Below are 13949 nucleotides of genomic sequence, written 5' to 3'. Positions count from 1 at the left end.
GATTGGATCACAGTGATTTGATCTATCTTGAGACCTGCCCTGTTTAATACCCATATTGGTAACCTAGAGGAGGACACAGAGCGCACTCTCATCTGGTTTGTGGACAACATCAAATTAAGGCATACAGTCAACACACTCCAGGAAAGGGCTGCCATTCAGATAGGCCTGATGGATGGGAAAACAAGGATCTTATGAAAGTCAGTGAGAACAAATGCGCTTGTTGCCAGGAAAGCTGGACTTGTTTGGCCTGGGGAAGGGAAACCTAACAGCAGCCTTCCAGTAGCTGAAAGGGACTATCAAGGTAGTGAAGCCAGGCTCTGCACTGAAGTACAGAGTGAGTAGGTGACAGACAGCAGTAATAAACTGAAACAGGACTGCATCTAAGGAAAAAAAAATCACTGAGGATTACAGTTTTAGTAGGGCCTGTAGAAACAGGATAAGGGTCAATGGCTTTAAACTGAAAAAGGGTAGATTAACGTTAGATAAAAGGAAGAAATTCTTCACTATGATGGTGGTGAGACACTGGAACAGGTTGCCCAGAGAAGCTGTGGATGCCCCATCCCTGGAAGTGTTCAAGGCCAGGCTGGATGGGGCTTTGAGCAACCTGGTCTAGTGGAAGGCGTCCCTGCCCATGGCAGGGGAGTTGGAACTAGATGACCTTTAAGGTCCCTTTCAACCCAAACCATTCTATGATTCTATGGTGATTAAGCACTGGAACAGGATGTAGAACTCTTATCACTGGTGGCTTTCAAGACCTGACTGGACATGGCACTGAGCAACTTTGTCTTAGTTTAGTTTTTGCCTTGCATTGAACAGGACATTGGACTTGAGACCCCCAAGCTGAGGTTCTCCCAACTTGAACGATTGTGGTTCTAACCAGATATGAATTTAGAATTAAAGTCAAGGAAACCTTCACCTTTAGAAAATTCACAGATTTTGTATGAATGCATATTGCCTGACTTACTAGCAAGTCTGCTGCATGGGCAAGTTTTACAGAAATTATGGTGTTATTGTTACTTTAACCATCTCAGGTGTTATTAATGCCCCATCAATCTGTAACTGGAAGGAGATACTGGACAGAATTTTAAATCTAAATATTTAAAAGATCGTCATAGTTGTACCTGTTTTGGTAGCCTTTTAAAAAAAATTTGTTTATCAAAATATGAGTGTATTTATCTGAAGAATTAAGCAAGTTGTTTTGCTTGGACTTCTGAACAAATCTCTGAAAATAAGGGTGAATTTGAAAACAGAAGCACATTGCTACTCTTATTATTTCCTTAGAATTTATTAAGCATAAAAAAAAGCAAAGCCACTCTCTTACCTTACTGTTTACTTGCAGAAGAACTCCTAACTTTGTAATTCCTGGGATTTGATTTTTTGGAGAAAAAGACTGAAAACTAAAATTCAGCTCTTCCAGTTTTTCTGTGGAGGCAGAAGAGCTGTTATGTTTTTTTCAGAACTTTTGTCTGCATTACAGCGGCAGCGATCCATCTGTAGGCATTTCAGCACGGTGCTCAGAGCTGCTCCTCGAGGAGAAAGCCCTGCAGAAGCATCTGTGGAAGCAGCTGCGGGGGTGGGGGTGTAACTGAAGTCCACGCAAGGAGCCGGCACCCAGTTTTGGGGGTGTGTATACATACATATATGACAATATATAGCATGTAGATATATACACACTGTATATAGAGTGTATATCTAACTATATATATGGGGTTAGATATATATCGTGTGTATGCATAGTGTGTATATATACACTATATAGTCATATATATGTATTTGAGAGGGGGAGAGAGACTGTGTGCGTATACGTTATATGCCCCAAGGCCGGCACCGGAGTGCCGAACAGCACAGCCCCATGCGACATCCCGGACACGGCTTAACCCTCGCGCCCACCGGGGCCGCGCCCACCGGGGCCGCGCCCGCCTGGGCAGAGCCGCGGGGTCCCGGCCCGACCCGCGCCACCCGGTGCTGCTGCCCGTGCCGGTGCCGCTGCGGCAGCCCCACCCCGCCCATCGGGCCCCGCCCACCGGGCCGTAGGCCCCGCCCCGCGCTGCGCGCTCTGCCCGGAGCCGCCGCGCCGATGCCACGTGGGAGGCGGCGGAGCCGCCGTCGGCGCCGGGCCGGAATCGCGGCCCCCCTGACGTTGGGGACGGCGCTCGCCGGGCGCCGGGAGGAGGGGAGGTCGCGGAGCCCCCGGGAGCGCGCCGGGATCGCCGAGACCCGATGGGTGCTCGGCGCGGTGGCGCCCGGCTCGCGGCTCGGCCTCCCGGGCCTAGAGGCGCTGGCGGCGGCGGCCGGGCCTAGGGGCGGCTCCCCGCCCTGGGCGGCGCCCTCGCTGCTCCAGGTGCCGGCGGCGGCCCAGCCGGCCCCGCGGCGGGAGGGCAGCGACCTGCCCGCCGGCGCGCCGGCCGCCCTGGCCGTGCTGCGCCTCCAGCCCGGCGCCGAGGGCTCGGCGCGGGCGGCGGCGGGGGCCGCGCCGCGGCTGCGGACCGTCTACGTGAACCCGCGCTGGCTGGAGCGGCAGGCCGCGCTGGGGGCGGCGGCGGCGGCGGCCAGCCCCTGCGCCGAGGCGGCGGCGGCGGCGGCGGCGAGCGGCGCGGCCGGGGGCCCGGCGGCCGCGGCGGCGGGGCAGGGCGAGGCGGCGGAGGCGGCGGCCACCCCCTACGTGGGGCTGCGGCGGCCGCTGGGCTACCAGCTGGCCAAGGCCACGAAGGAGCGGATCTGGCGGGGGGAGTTCATTGACCTGTTTTCCTTGCTTCACACAGAGCTGGCCCCCGAGCACGGCCCGCGCCCGGGGGACACGCTGGACCAGTGGGTCTCGGCCTTCCTGGTGTACGCCAGCGTGCTGTGCGAGAAGCACCCGGCGCGCTGCGGAGCCATGTTCAAGTACCTGGACACCATCCGCAAGCTGCATGCCACCTACGGGGGCACCTCGTGGATGAACTATGACGAGGACTTTCGGCGGCGGGCGGCCAAGGATCCCAACCTGCCCTGGGGGGACGTCGACCTCGACCTCTGGATGAAGTGGATGGCACCCCTCAAGTCGCTTGTCAGCAGGCAGCCGCGTGCTGAGGGCGAGACGCAGGCCTCGCCGGCCCCGCCGCCGCCGCCGCCCTCCCAGAGCCCCAAGCAGGAGGAGAAAACCCAGGTGTGACGGGCCGGCGGCCGCGTGTTTCCCCGCTCCCCTGGCTGGGCACGGGGACCCCTCGGAGGGGAAGAGGAGAAGGGGGCAGCCGGGGTGCCCTTGAGTTGGCTGGCAGCTCCCGTGTCGCAGCGCTGACCTGTCGCTCGTGCTAGCCCTAGGGCTGCAGCATCAGCTGGTGGGTCATGGGGCCGCACGGGTGTCCGGCTGGCCTCCGTGGGAGGCGTGGGCATTGCTGGAGAAAAAAGCACGTTCCTACTTCCTATTAAGTAATTGTTAGCAGCGTTTGTTGCTCTGGCCACCGGAAGTTAGGAACCCGTGCTAATTCCCTCCCTTGGTATATAATGACATTTTCCTGAAGATGGTAGAAGAAAAGTGTTTTGGTTTTCTTTCCTTCCCCTCCTCCCCCCCCCCCCCCCCCCCCCCCCCAGTTGTCTTTAAAAAATGAACTTTCTCAGCAATACAGTTGTCCGTATGTAAGACAAAGAGTACAGACTCTTCTGTTGCTATGGGAGCATGTGGTAGTTGCAGGCTGTGTGGAGGCCAGGAGAACTGATGTGAATAAACTTCAGTATGAATGGCCGCAGCTTGCAAATTCACTGTGATTTGGAGTTGTAACCTGGTTTGGGACCCACTAGTGGACTTAATCCACAAGGTCTGGCCTGTTCTGTGGGAAAAGATGGTGTCTGTGATTAAAGGAAGTAGGATTTTGTGTACGTTAAGGTTTTGCTTTTAGCATAGGCATCGAGTGTCTCTGAATTGGTGTAACCCCTGACATACATGGGAAGATCTGCCCTTTCCACTGCCTGGGCTGTGACAGCGAGCTCCGTGGGGACAAAGGGCTGCCTGCAGATTTTGGGGGTTGTGCTGCTTCTCATACCAGTAGCTGTAGTCTGTGAAGTCTGCAGCACAGGAAATGTTGAACGCTGAGTTTCATGCCAGCTGGGTGGTGATAAGGAGATTCTGTTATATTGGCTATATTTATTTCTAAACAACTTTTTTAGAACTGTAGGAAGAACCTTTGTGTTTCTGAAGGGGTTTTGCTAGCTAATCAGATTCAGTGTTTCCCAGAGATTGCCGGTGCGGAGGAGTGGCTAAATTGTTAGACTCTGTTAGCCTGATCTGGAAAGGGAGGACCCTTTTTCAGGGCATCTGGAAGTGTTTAGTGTGTCACACCAAGTCCCAGCTTTGGTACCTATCAAGAATGACTTCACTGAGCCAACCTGCAACAATGGGAGCAGACACCACACAGTAATATAGATAAATAGGTCCCAGTGCAGGCCTTGTGGCCTTGGTGCCTTCTGTGGTTGATGCTCTAGATTTATGCAACGTTTTCTGATATCTCTGTTTAGATTTCTCCATTCTCAGGAACAGCTCAGTTACTCAGTTACTGTTTTGTGATCTTATGTGAGCACCAGACGGGCAATGGCTTATAGTTTTCATCTCATTCAAGACTGCATCTTCAGTTTGTCATGTTAACCAGACTTGTAACTTCTTCCACACGCAGCCAGTCTGTCAGTGCAGAGCTTTGCACTGTTGTCTGCTGAGGTACACCAGAGCTCTCGATCCCCTTTGGTTTTGTGGAAATGTCACCGTTGATTTTTAGCAGTGGAATTGATTCCCTCCTCCTACCTCCAAAACTGTGTAAAGAAAAATGAGACGTGTTTTATTTTAACTGAGTAACTTTAAAAATACTAAAAGTTTAATGTCTGTAAAAACAGTAGCACTTTAGCAGCACAATGGAAAGCAAAAGTTGTGCAGTTGTTCATTGTGGGTTCAACCGCCTTTCTATTATTAGAGCAGTTTTTAATTGGTAGCACATAGTCTTTTGTAACTGCTTAAAAGAGAAAAATGTCCTTAACTGAAGTGATGGTTTGAGCAGCTGTTAAATGTAGATGAGGCCTAGGATAAATCAGGACTTTACCATTGGCAAGGCAGCAGCAAGGAAATGGTGATCTCTTAGAGGCGACCTCTCGGTTTCCCCTGCCCCTCCCCAGCTCCTTGCAAGCTCTAATTATGTTGTATAAAACTACTTCAGAGAAGTAAGATGTGCCTTCATGTTTGGGCAAAAGAATCAGAGAATTAAAATGGAAGAGAATAGCCTTTCATGGGTTCACAGCTTCGGCCAGAACCTAATTCCACATTCATGCTGTCAGGAGGAGGAGGTGTTTTACAAAGACCTTTTCTTTCACATTGTTTGAACTGATTTTGTTTTCATAATTTCAAGGGATAGCATTAGGCAGCCTGACTGGATTTCATTTCCGCTTTCAGTTGAAGGCTTCTTAAATTGCAGCTTGATAATAGTGCCTGTATCTCTGGTTCTGCAGTTGCACAGAAGGTTAACCAATAAAAACAAAGTAAAGGAAGACAGCTTGAAGCTAGCTGTCTTTTCTAAGGCACTGGTGAAGAGCTGTAACTGTTTTACACAGAAGGAACAAAGTGAGAAACCCTAGTTTTAGTTTGAGTGTGATAATTGGCACGTACGTAGGATAGCTGAGGTTCATGACTGCAAATCTATGTCTGTATGTATGACTTCAGACCATTCTCTTTTTTTTTTTTTTTTTTTTTCTTTTTCCAGACTCCATGAAAACAGAAGGCCAGTTGGGATGGCAGTCAGACTAAGTGGGTGAGTTTATTTATAAAGCTGACTAACTTTGGATCTTAAATATTTGCAGATTTGTTAAATACAGAATTTCTCATTGGTGCCAACAGCCTGACTCCGTTGGTGTTTAAGTGGAGCTCTGGTATTCTAGTGCATTCTTTTACCTCTGCTTCTGTTGCGTTGCAAGCTGTGCTAGAGAAGACGTAGGAAATTCATTTTACCCAATCAGCAATTGTAACAATGGACTACAAACCTGCAGAGCAAGCCAGTTTGCTGGAAAACAGGAATTCCTGCAGCGCAGCACTTGTCACAGACTATCCAAAGAGGGCAAAGATTCAGGAAGGTGAATAAATTGAACATTGGTTGAATGAGGTCAGGAGCAGTCCTCCCGGAGGAGAACCCTGCCCTAAAATACTACTTTGAAAGTATAAGCCAATTTAATGTGCAGATTAACCCTTCTCATTTGGGCAAACTTGTGTGCAATCCTGGATCTTTGCAGTTCACAACCGGACACTTCAATAACCTATGTACTATATTTGTTTTTTTAAAAAATAAATCATAACTTGTCTTGTTACAGCTGTTTACTTTTACAATTTCATTGAGAATATCTGCAACACAAATGTGTATTTGACTTGAAGCAGTATCATACACGTGGTATAATAACTCAGGTTGTCAACAGAATTACTCTGTGAGGCTCAGTATCGCCTCTCCATTCTTCTCTGAAAAATGCATTAACCATTGCTGTCATTGCCAGAAATCAGTTATAGCCCAATTACACATTACAAAATTCTTGATCATATTTGACCTAAATTATTATTCTGTTTTTATCCTCATAGAATACTTGAGGTCCTGAGCATCAGACTAGACCTTTGTAGTCTGGTGTTCATGAAAATCATATTCACTGGTTCACGATTTAATCATTCTGCATCTCAGTATTTTGTTCTTTTTTTCCTTTTCCCTTGCATATTAGGGAGTATGATCAAGGTAATACTATGATCCAGTAACGCGCATGATGGTAAGGGTATGCCTTTAGTTGTTTCAGGAAAAAGTTGACATTATCTGCTCTCCTTTACCTTTCTTGATAGTTTCAATAATATGCATAATATGAAGTGTTTGTAAATGGATACTAAACTGTTTGTGATTCCATCTAAATAAATTTTTATACATAAATGCTTTCTTAATCTTAGCCTTTTTGTTCCTCCCTTGTTCTTATATTGCTACTCACCCTTTTGTAATCATTTTTTCCATCACCAGATGTTTTAAAAAAAATTCTGGGTTTCAGTTATCAAAGCACAACCAAATCTTAAGTATTGACAGAAAAAAAATCAGCCTTTGAAATTTGTTTTCAATATTTTACATAAAGTCTTGATAATATTGTAACTGTAGTTGTCATGGCTTATTCATCTTTGCCAGTTGTTGAGATGACAATAGGTATCAGGCCTTGATCTGTGAAAATGAAATAGCTGCTATACTGAAATACCAGTATTTTAGTGGCCTCAAAACTGGCACTCTGATCCAGTGAATGCTGGGACATCTGCATTCAATACAGTAGAATATAGAGCACTTTTACAGATTGAATTATAAGTTGTAAAAGTACCTTTCATTTTTGAGAAGAGGCTTAAGCTCAATGGTCAGATCACTTGTGCTATTTTTCCCTTGTCCTGCTTTCTTTTTAAGAAATCGGAACTCTGTTACTTGCTGGTCCCTGCTGCATTTCTTCATCATTGTTGCTACACCTGAACCACTGCAGGCATCTCCTCTTGAGGAATTGCTGTAATAGTGGCAGAATCTGGGGAGAGGCATGGGAAGCGGGAATGTGGAGTGAAGAAGGATGAACAGATAGATGTTGGTCTCCTCAGTCCTACTGATGAGTTGCGCAACTGTGGGTCTTAACCTAATGACTCAGAGCAGCAAAGCAGCAACAGTTTTGTTTTTCTTGCCATTTGGGAGCAGCATACCCAGCTGGAGTCTGAAACACTTCCTAATGTTCTTTGATGCGTCCTTCTGCCAAGAATTTATTGGGTTTGTTACTCTCTTCAGCCTTCATACAGTCTGGTGCCCTTCCTGGCACTCTGTCACCTTCTAGTTTCCTGGTTAGTGCTGGGTTGGACCACCCTGTCTTCTGTGTCTGCTGTAGACAATTGCCAGGGCTTTGCCTTGCTCTCCAGTGTCAGTGGCTGCTTCAAAATGGCTGCCTGCTTTCGTAAAGAAACTTGCCTTTCAAATTATTAGCAGCAGTGGTTTTGAGGCTCCCCCCCCCCTTTTTCTTTTCTCCTTCTTCGTAAGCTTGGCCTTCATCGCAGTCTTTGAGCCACACAATAATTTCATTGTGGTACTTGTGAATCCTTGCTTTGGGGTTTATTGTTGCATGTGTGCTTTCCTCCTTGTTGCTGTGCTGTAAGCTTCTGTGTGAAATTTCCTTGTCCATTAAGTTTCTTGTTAAAAATGTCGGACTTCAGTGGGTTTCTTCAAATTTTAACAGTTTGTTACTGCATGTTTTTGCAGATTGGCACTGGGTGAATCTTACCTTTACAGCTTCTGATGTCTTGTCCTTGCTGAGTCAATGTGCTGGCTGTGTTGAAAGGGTGGTACAGAATTGCATATCTTCTGTTCGTCTCTGATTCATGGTTAGATTATTTTTGATGATCATAAGCTAAAATTGCCATCGCTTAAATGGTATGGCAGGCAACAGGGAGATGCTGAAGATGCCTGCTGTCTGAAAGCAGATGTTGTCGGCAACCCTTTAACTGAGTGATGTGTGAAGATAAAGTGTCAGTGAGACACTTAACGTTGAAATGAGCCATGATTTTGTTACTCTTGTAGTAACTGTGATCTGCAGCATAAATCAATGATACACAGGATATTTTTTTTAATACTATTTCTGTAAGTCCTATTACTTACAATGGGGGAATATAATCTTTTCAGTGTTGCTGCAATTTCTTACACTTCTCTCAAAAAATCATGTGTGTCTTTGTACAAAGTTGCAGCAAAGCTTTTCACCAAGACTGATGGAATTTCCAATTGGGAATACTTGTAAAATGTGTGGGAATTGATTTGTTCAGGAGGACCAGCGTCTTACGGAAAACAGTTTTCTGACAGTTGACTAGAATTAAGCAGCACATACTTTGAGGGAGTAATTTTGGCTAAGTCTTTTTTTAGGGATTTCTAGCAAGATGGGATTTTTTTTTTTTCCACGGATGTGTTTTTTCGTGTGCTGGATTGATAGGTATTGTTATTACAAAGAACAAATTAAAACCAGTGCAGTGTGACTCTTGACAGCCCAAAAGGTATTGCAATTTAGGCATGAGATTAAAATACTTAAGTCTGAGCAAGCTGACATGGCTGGGGAGTTTAGAGTTGAGCTTTAGCAAAGGTAGAGTCAGATAAAAGGGATTTCTAACTTCTACCTGTGTGCAGCAATTAGGTCTGAGATAATTTGGAGCATCTGAAAAAACGAGGTGATGTTAGTAGTTTGGCCTTATTAGTGATGATGTGTCTTTAAAGGTAAGATGACAGGAGAACATTTTGCATGTGGGGTAGCCTGTCGCATCTGCAGTTTAGCAAAATTATTACTTCTGGGCTGTGATGAAATCCTGTTAGTTATTCTATGTGACTTTCAAGTTAGGCTTAAACCATTGCTTCCTCATCTTCCTCTCTCTCCCATAGTCTCACCAACTTGCTTTCTTTATAAAAATCTGATGAACACGGCAGGCATGTCCTGAGGGCCAGCCATGGGTACAGGCAGTGTCTGACTGGAGTGTCTGCATGTACGGAGCCTTTCACCCCGGTGTAGGTAGTTCTGCCAAGTTGCTATGGTCTAGCATGAAGAAATTCAGTATGTCTCTTAAGTATGGCTGCATGGAGTGCACATGGGAAGCTCCCTGGCTGCCTATGAGGCTCCTGTGTTTTTGAGAAGCTGGTGGTGCTGGCAGCAGGTCTTTCTGTCCACTCCTGTGGTAAAATCAAAACTAAAAGCCTGGAGACTGTTGTAAGCATTGAGGGCAGGGGTGTGAGTCAGTGCTGACAGCCTAGATGTTTGTGGAAATGTTGCCTAGTGAAGTTGTCAAACTGTTTTTTAGGTCATATGCTTAACAGGGACTGCAACAATTGATAATGTCTATGGGAGTGCTTTTGGCAGTTCTTTCTACAATGATTATGTCCCTGAAAACTCAGCTGGAAAAATTATAAAGCTAGATGTTACTTTTCCCCTATTGTTTTGGCACTCAGGTTTGACTTTTACCCTTTCATGGAATTTAGTATGCATAAAGCACATAAAGTTTGTATCCATGTAATCGGGGTCCAGCACTTTTTAAAAAAATATATTTTATTTGTTTGGGGTTTTCTTGCTTTTTTTCTCTGGGAATTCTCATCAAAACCAGTTGGCATTTTTGCAGTTTGGCAGTTTACTGGGCTATGGGCTAGCCAGCAGCCAAGATTTAAAGAGCAGGAACATGTTTACAATACCTTATATATTTGTAAACTTGAAATATTTCAATAAGTGCTTTTAGCTTTTTTTTTTTTGGTGGTTGTTGCGCTCTCTTTACTTTAAAGAACACTTGCTTCTTCCCCATGTCTCAGTACAATGTTGCTCTGTTAGTATTTCCAGGGCAGCAGGGGAATGTTTACATCCAAACAAAATCTGTTTTCTTTGAATTTTTTATTGCAAACATTTGTGTCCCTAAAATCCTTTCCACAAAACTCAGTCACTGTTCAGCTTATTCTTTTTTTTTTCATTCTGTGCAAAGCCTAAAACTCAGATCATGTTCAGTTGTCAGGATTTTTTGTTTTCTGAACCTTGTAATACGAGCATGGTATCTGCACCTGCATCAGCAGATATAGAAAATGCCACTTAAAATGGCAGTTCTGACAATCTAAAGTCAGGTATGGCTTAAACTGGCTTCAGAGATCATAAGCACCATCTGCATAGCTGATGTTCAAAGTGTCCATAAATGTCCTGTATCATCCCAAAATAAGAATTATGAGGCTATATGAAGTCTCAGCCCGTGACTGTGTGTGGCTTGTTCAGCAGAGGCAGTCGCAGGCAGTTAAAGGCTGGATGTGCTGGTGCTAGTTGGTGGGGCTGCTTAGTTGAGAAGCTGCAAGACAGCATGGTGGCAGAGGACCTGGACTGTATGTTCCCCTATAGATGTCTGGCGTAAACACAGACGAGACAGCTCCTTGAAAAGTGTAACGTGGGCCAAGAGTTCATACCTCCTCTGCCTGAACTTTCCACCTTCTGCTTGATCGTTCTGGCATTTATCTTCCACCATACTTACCTTATCTCCTCTGTTGGTTTTCTTCCTTCCACAACAGCCAAATGACGTACACACATCCTCGGAAGGAATACCACCAGTGTATGCAGATGGTTCCCTACCGTATACATGTATCCCATGGACGATCCATGCAGTGCTAAGTGAAAAGGCTTTTTTCTCCCTTAAAGTTGGGGAATGAAGTGTATACAAGAACTTAAGAGAGGGATTACAAATGTTAGTAACTCCAGATTCTTGCGAATAAATAAAGATCAGTCTGAGATGGTGAAATCTCCAAGGGTGTCTTTGTTCAGGGCATGCCCGTGTGTATCTTCCTGGGCTGGGTGTGACTGCAGCTAATGAGGGACTTGAGGCAATAGGCTTCTCAAAGTGCTGTGTGTTGGGAGGAGAAGCATTTAATTTTCCTTCTTTCCATGTCATTTTCCTTGTCCTTTCTCCTTCACCAGCAGTCTCCCAAGCCAGATATGTGACTGTTATCAAGTACTGGTGGATAACGGGAAATTTCACAGCCATTACATCGGATTGTGGAGAGAAATGAGTGAGTTTACACCTGCAAGATCATGGAGGATTTCCAGAAGCAGCACAAAAATTTTGGTGGCATTGAGGGGCAAAAAAAAGAAAAAAAAAAAAAGACTTTAGGGGACCCAAGCTGCCCTTTGTTTTCCCATTTATGAAAAGAAGATTCAGCTACCTGGCTTAATGTGGTATTGGCCAGTGGAAAAGCTATGGGCAGAGTATCTCAATGAGATTTGATACCAGAAACCAAAACGTGCACATCGTTACTGCTGTACGTGCTTTGTAGGCCAAAATATGAACAGAAAAAAGGAGCTCTGGCCAGGCTGCTGGTGATGCTGACCCACCAAGCATGAGGGCGCTTCACGGAGCTGGTTACAGAACCGTGTAGCTCAAGGAGGGAGCTGAAAGGATCTTTCTTCTTGTGCCTTAGCATGCTTTAAAAAAAAAAAAAGACACAAAAAGTACTTTCATTGTGTAACTGGAATGTGCAACAAATAATAACACATAAGATACAGTTGCAAAGCTCTCTCAGAGGACAGTGGGTGGTATCTGGTATGCATCATTTCCTAAAACATGCATCTTCTATTTTAAACATTTTGATTGTTTGCCAATGAAAAAGGATAAAATGGAATCTTTCAGTATAAATAAGGTGGAGAACAATACAATTTGCCTATGTGTTAAGATTGCTTGAAATGCTTTGTGGTTTTTTTAGCATGCGTTTAAAAACATGGTGGTACTTTTGTTGTTGTTGGTTCTCAAAACATTGAAAACAAACTTCAAGCATGTTAGAACACTGTTGAGAGCAGCACAAGTTGCTTGTGGCCCCATACTGCATAGAAGTGTAAGTAATCTCAGCTGTTCCCCACGAGAAGGGAGAGGAATGTTTAAGCATATCCTTTATCTGCCTCTTGTATGAGGAAGCTGTGGAGTGCTTCCTAAAGTGGATAAAAGCTAAGAACAAGGTCTTGGGCCACGTGGTTCCCCACTGGTTCACAACAACTGAACTGCTAGGCTCTGAGATACGCAATACTTCTTTGCTTCTCTTGATCTCTCCAGCCTGCACTTTCTGCAGAGCGTGGAAACGAAGAAACTCTTCTTTTTTTATGTTTTTCTGGTGTTCCTGCAGCTCAGTCTTGACACCTTTTTCTGTGAAGCTGCTGTGAGAGGGAATCACTGGAACCAAGGAACAGGTGAGGAGGGCTGGTGGACATGTTTCCTCATGAGTCTTGGAAAAATGCAATGAATGCTACTAAGCTTTCTGGAGTCCACAACATGTTGGTTATAGCTGGGTTTGTGTCTCACGGTGGTGGAGGACCAGAAAAGGTAAATCTGCTTATTGCTATAGCTTGTGTCACCTAGCAGTGTGTCACCGTATGCCCTGTGTATTGACTAGCGTGGGCACAGGATGATTTGGTTCTGGCAGGAGGAGAAAATTATTTGACAAAACATGGCCTGGTAAAATGGCTGGCTCTGCGGCTTAACCTGACAAGCCACAAGAAAGCAAAACATATTTTACTTCTCTTTCAAAATGCTGGAGTGACTTTCTTGAGATGGGGATGTTGCCTTGAGCATGTGTGCCTCTTTGATACAGTGTTTTAAAAACAATGTTGTAATGTTGCAAATGCTGGGCCTGGTCAAGCAAGAGCCTGAAAGCTTTGAAATGTGAGCTCTAGATAGCTTTGTTAGTTAGTTTACTTTGCTCAGTACTAGTGGTAATTAAATTAACTTCTGTATTGGTGTTTTAATGCCTGTGAAGTTCCACCACAGGTTTCTGGTGGCCTTATTGATTAATTACTTGATGAACAACAAGCAAAGGACCTATTCTTCTGATTTGTTGTTGTATGCCCCCCTAGCTCCTTCTGTGGGAGAAATGCCATTGTGAAAAGGAGAGCAATTTCAGACATCGTGGTGAAGGTTAGAAATGTTTAGGAAACTGTAGAGAGGGCAGTTTACCCGATCTCCTGCTGTTCCCTGTTTGTTGCTGCACCCTTTGAGAACAGGCAGGACCGGAGTCAATGAGCCAGCAGTACCCTGGTGGGCCGGTGAAGAGGTGTGAGCCCTTTGAGATAGCAAAGGATGGGAGGGTTTACTTAGTATTAGTTAATGACCTTCACCTAAGAGGTCCATTTTAAGGATTTGGGCGAAGTAGGAAACGCACCCACACCACACACTAGTACTTACACCGTTGCTAGTGCTGCTGGGAGGGAGATGGGGTGAACTGCGGCTGAGGGCTCGTGGGAGGGATACATAAAATGAAGTGGTGTTGTGCCAGGGCTGCACCACAATTGCCTGACCTCATCTTGCTCCGGGAGCTGATGGAAGAAGCAGGATTTTAGTTGTTCCCAGGGGCAGTCCACAGTGACGCCCTGAATAGAAACTATTTAGAGCCCTCCAAGATATACTCATGGTTTATCTTCCATGT

At 45.6% G+C, this 13949-nt stretch overlaps 1 protein-coding gene across 2 annotated transcripts; it reads left to right on the top strand.

The window, feature by feature from the left end:
• The first annotated feature begins 2046 nt into the window (after positions 1-2046).
• Positions 2047-11281, top strand: LOC121082971 (forkhead box protein D1-like). 2 transcript variants are annotated; one of them, XM_040582759.1, is made up of 3 exons: positions 2047-3145; positions 5718-5765; positions 11055-11281. In XM_040582759.1, exons 1-2 carry the CDS (start codon positions 2078-2080, stop codon positions 5724-5726), a joined length of 1077 nt encoding a protein of 358 aa, XP_040438693.1. In that variant the 5' UTR covers positions 2047-2077; the 3' UTR covers positions 5727-5765; positions 11055-11281. The 2 variants fall into 2 exon arrangements, with proteins under 2 accessions (XP_040438693.1, XP_040438692.1); XM_040582758.1 differs by lacking the exon at positions 11055-11281 and adding an exon at positions 5852-6911.
• The last annotated feature ends 2668 nt before the right edge of the window (positions 11282-13949 follow it).

Source organism: Falco naumanni, chromosome 2 (assembly GCF_017639655.2).
Source record: "Falco naumanni isolate bFalNau1 chromosome 2, bFalNau1.pat, whole genome shotgun sequence".
Lineage (NCBI taxonomy): Eukaryota > Metazoa > Chordata > Aves > Falconiformes > Falconidae > Falco > Falco naumanni.
This window is presented reverse-complemented; position numbering and strand designations above follow the sequence as displayed.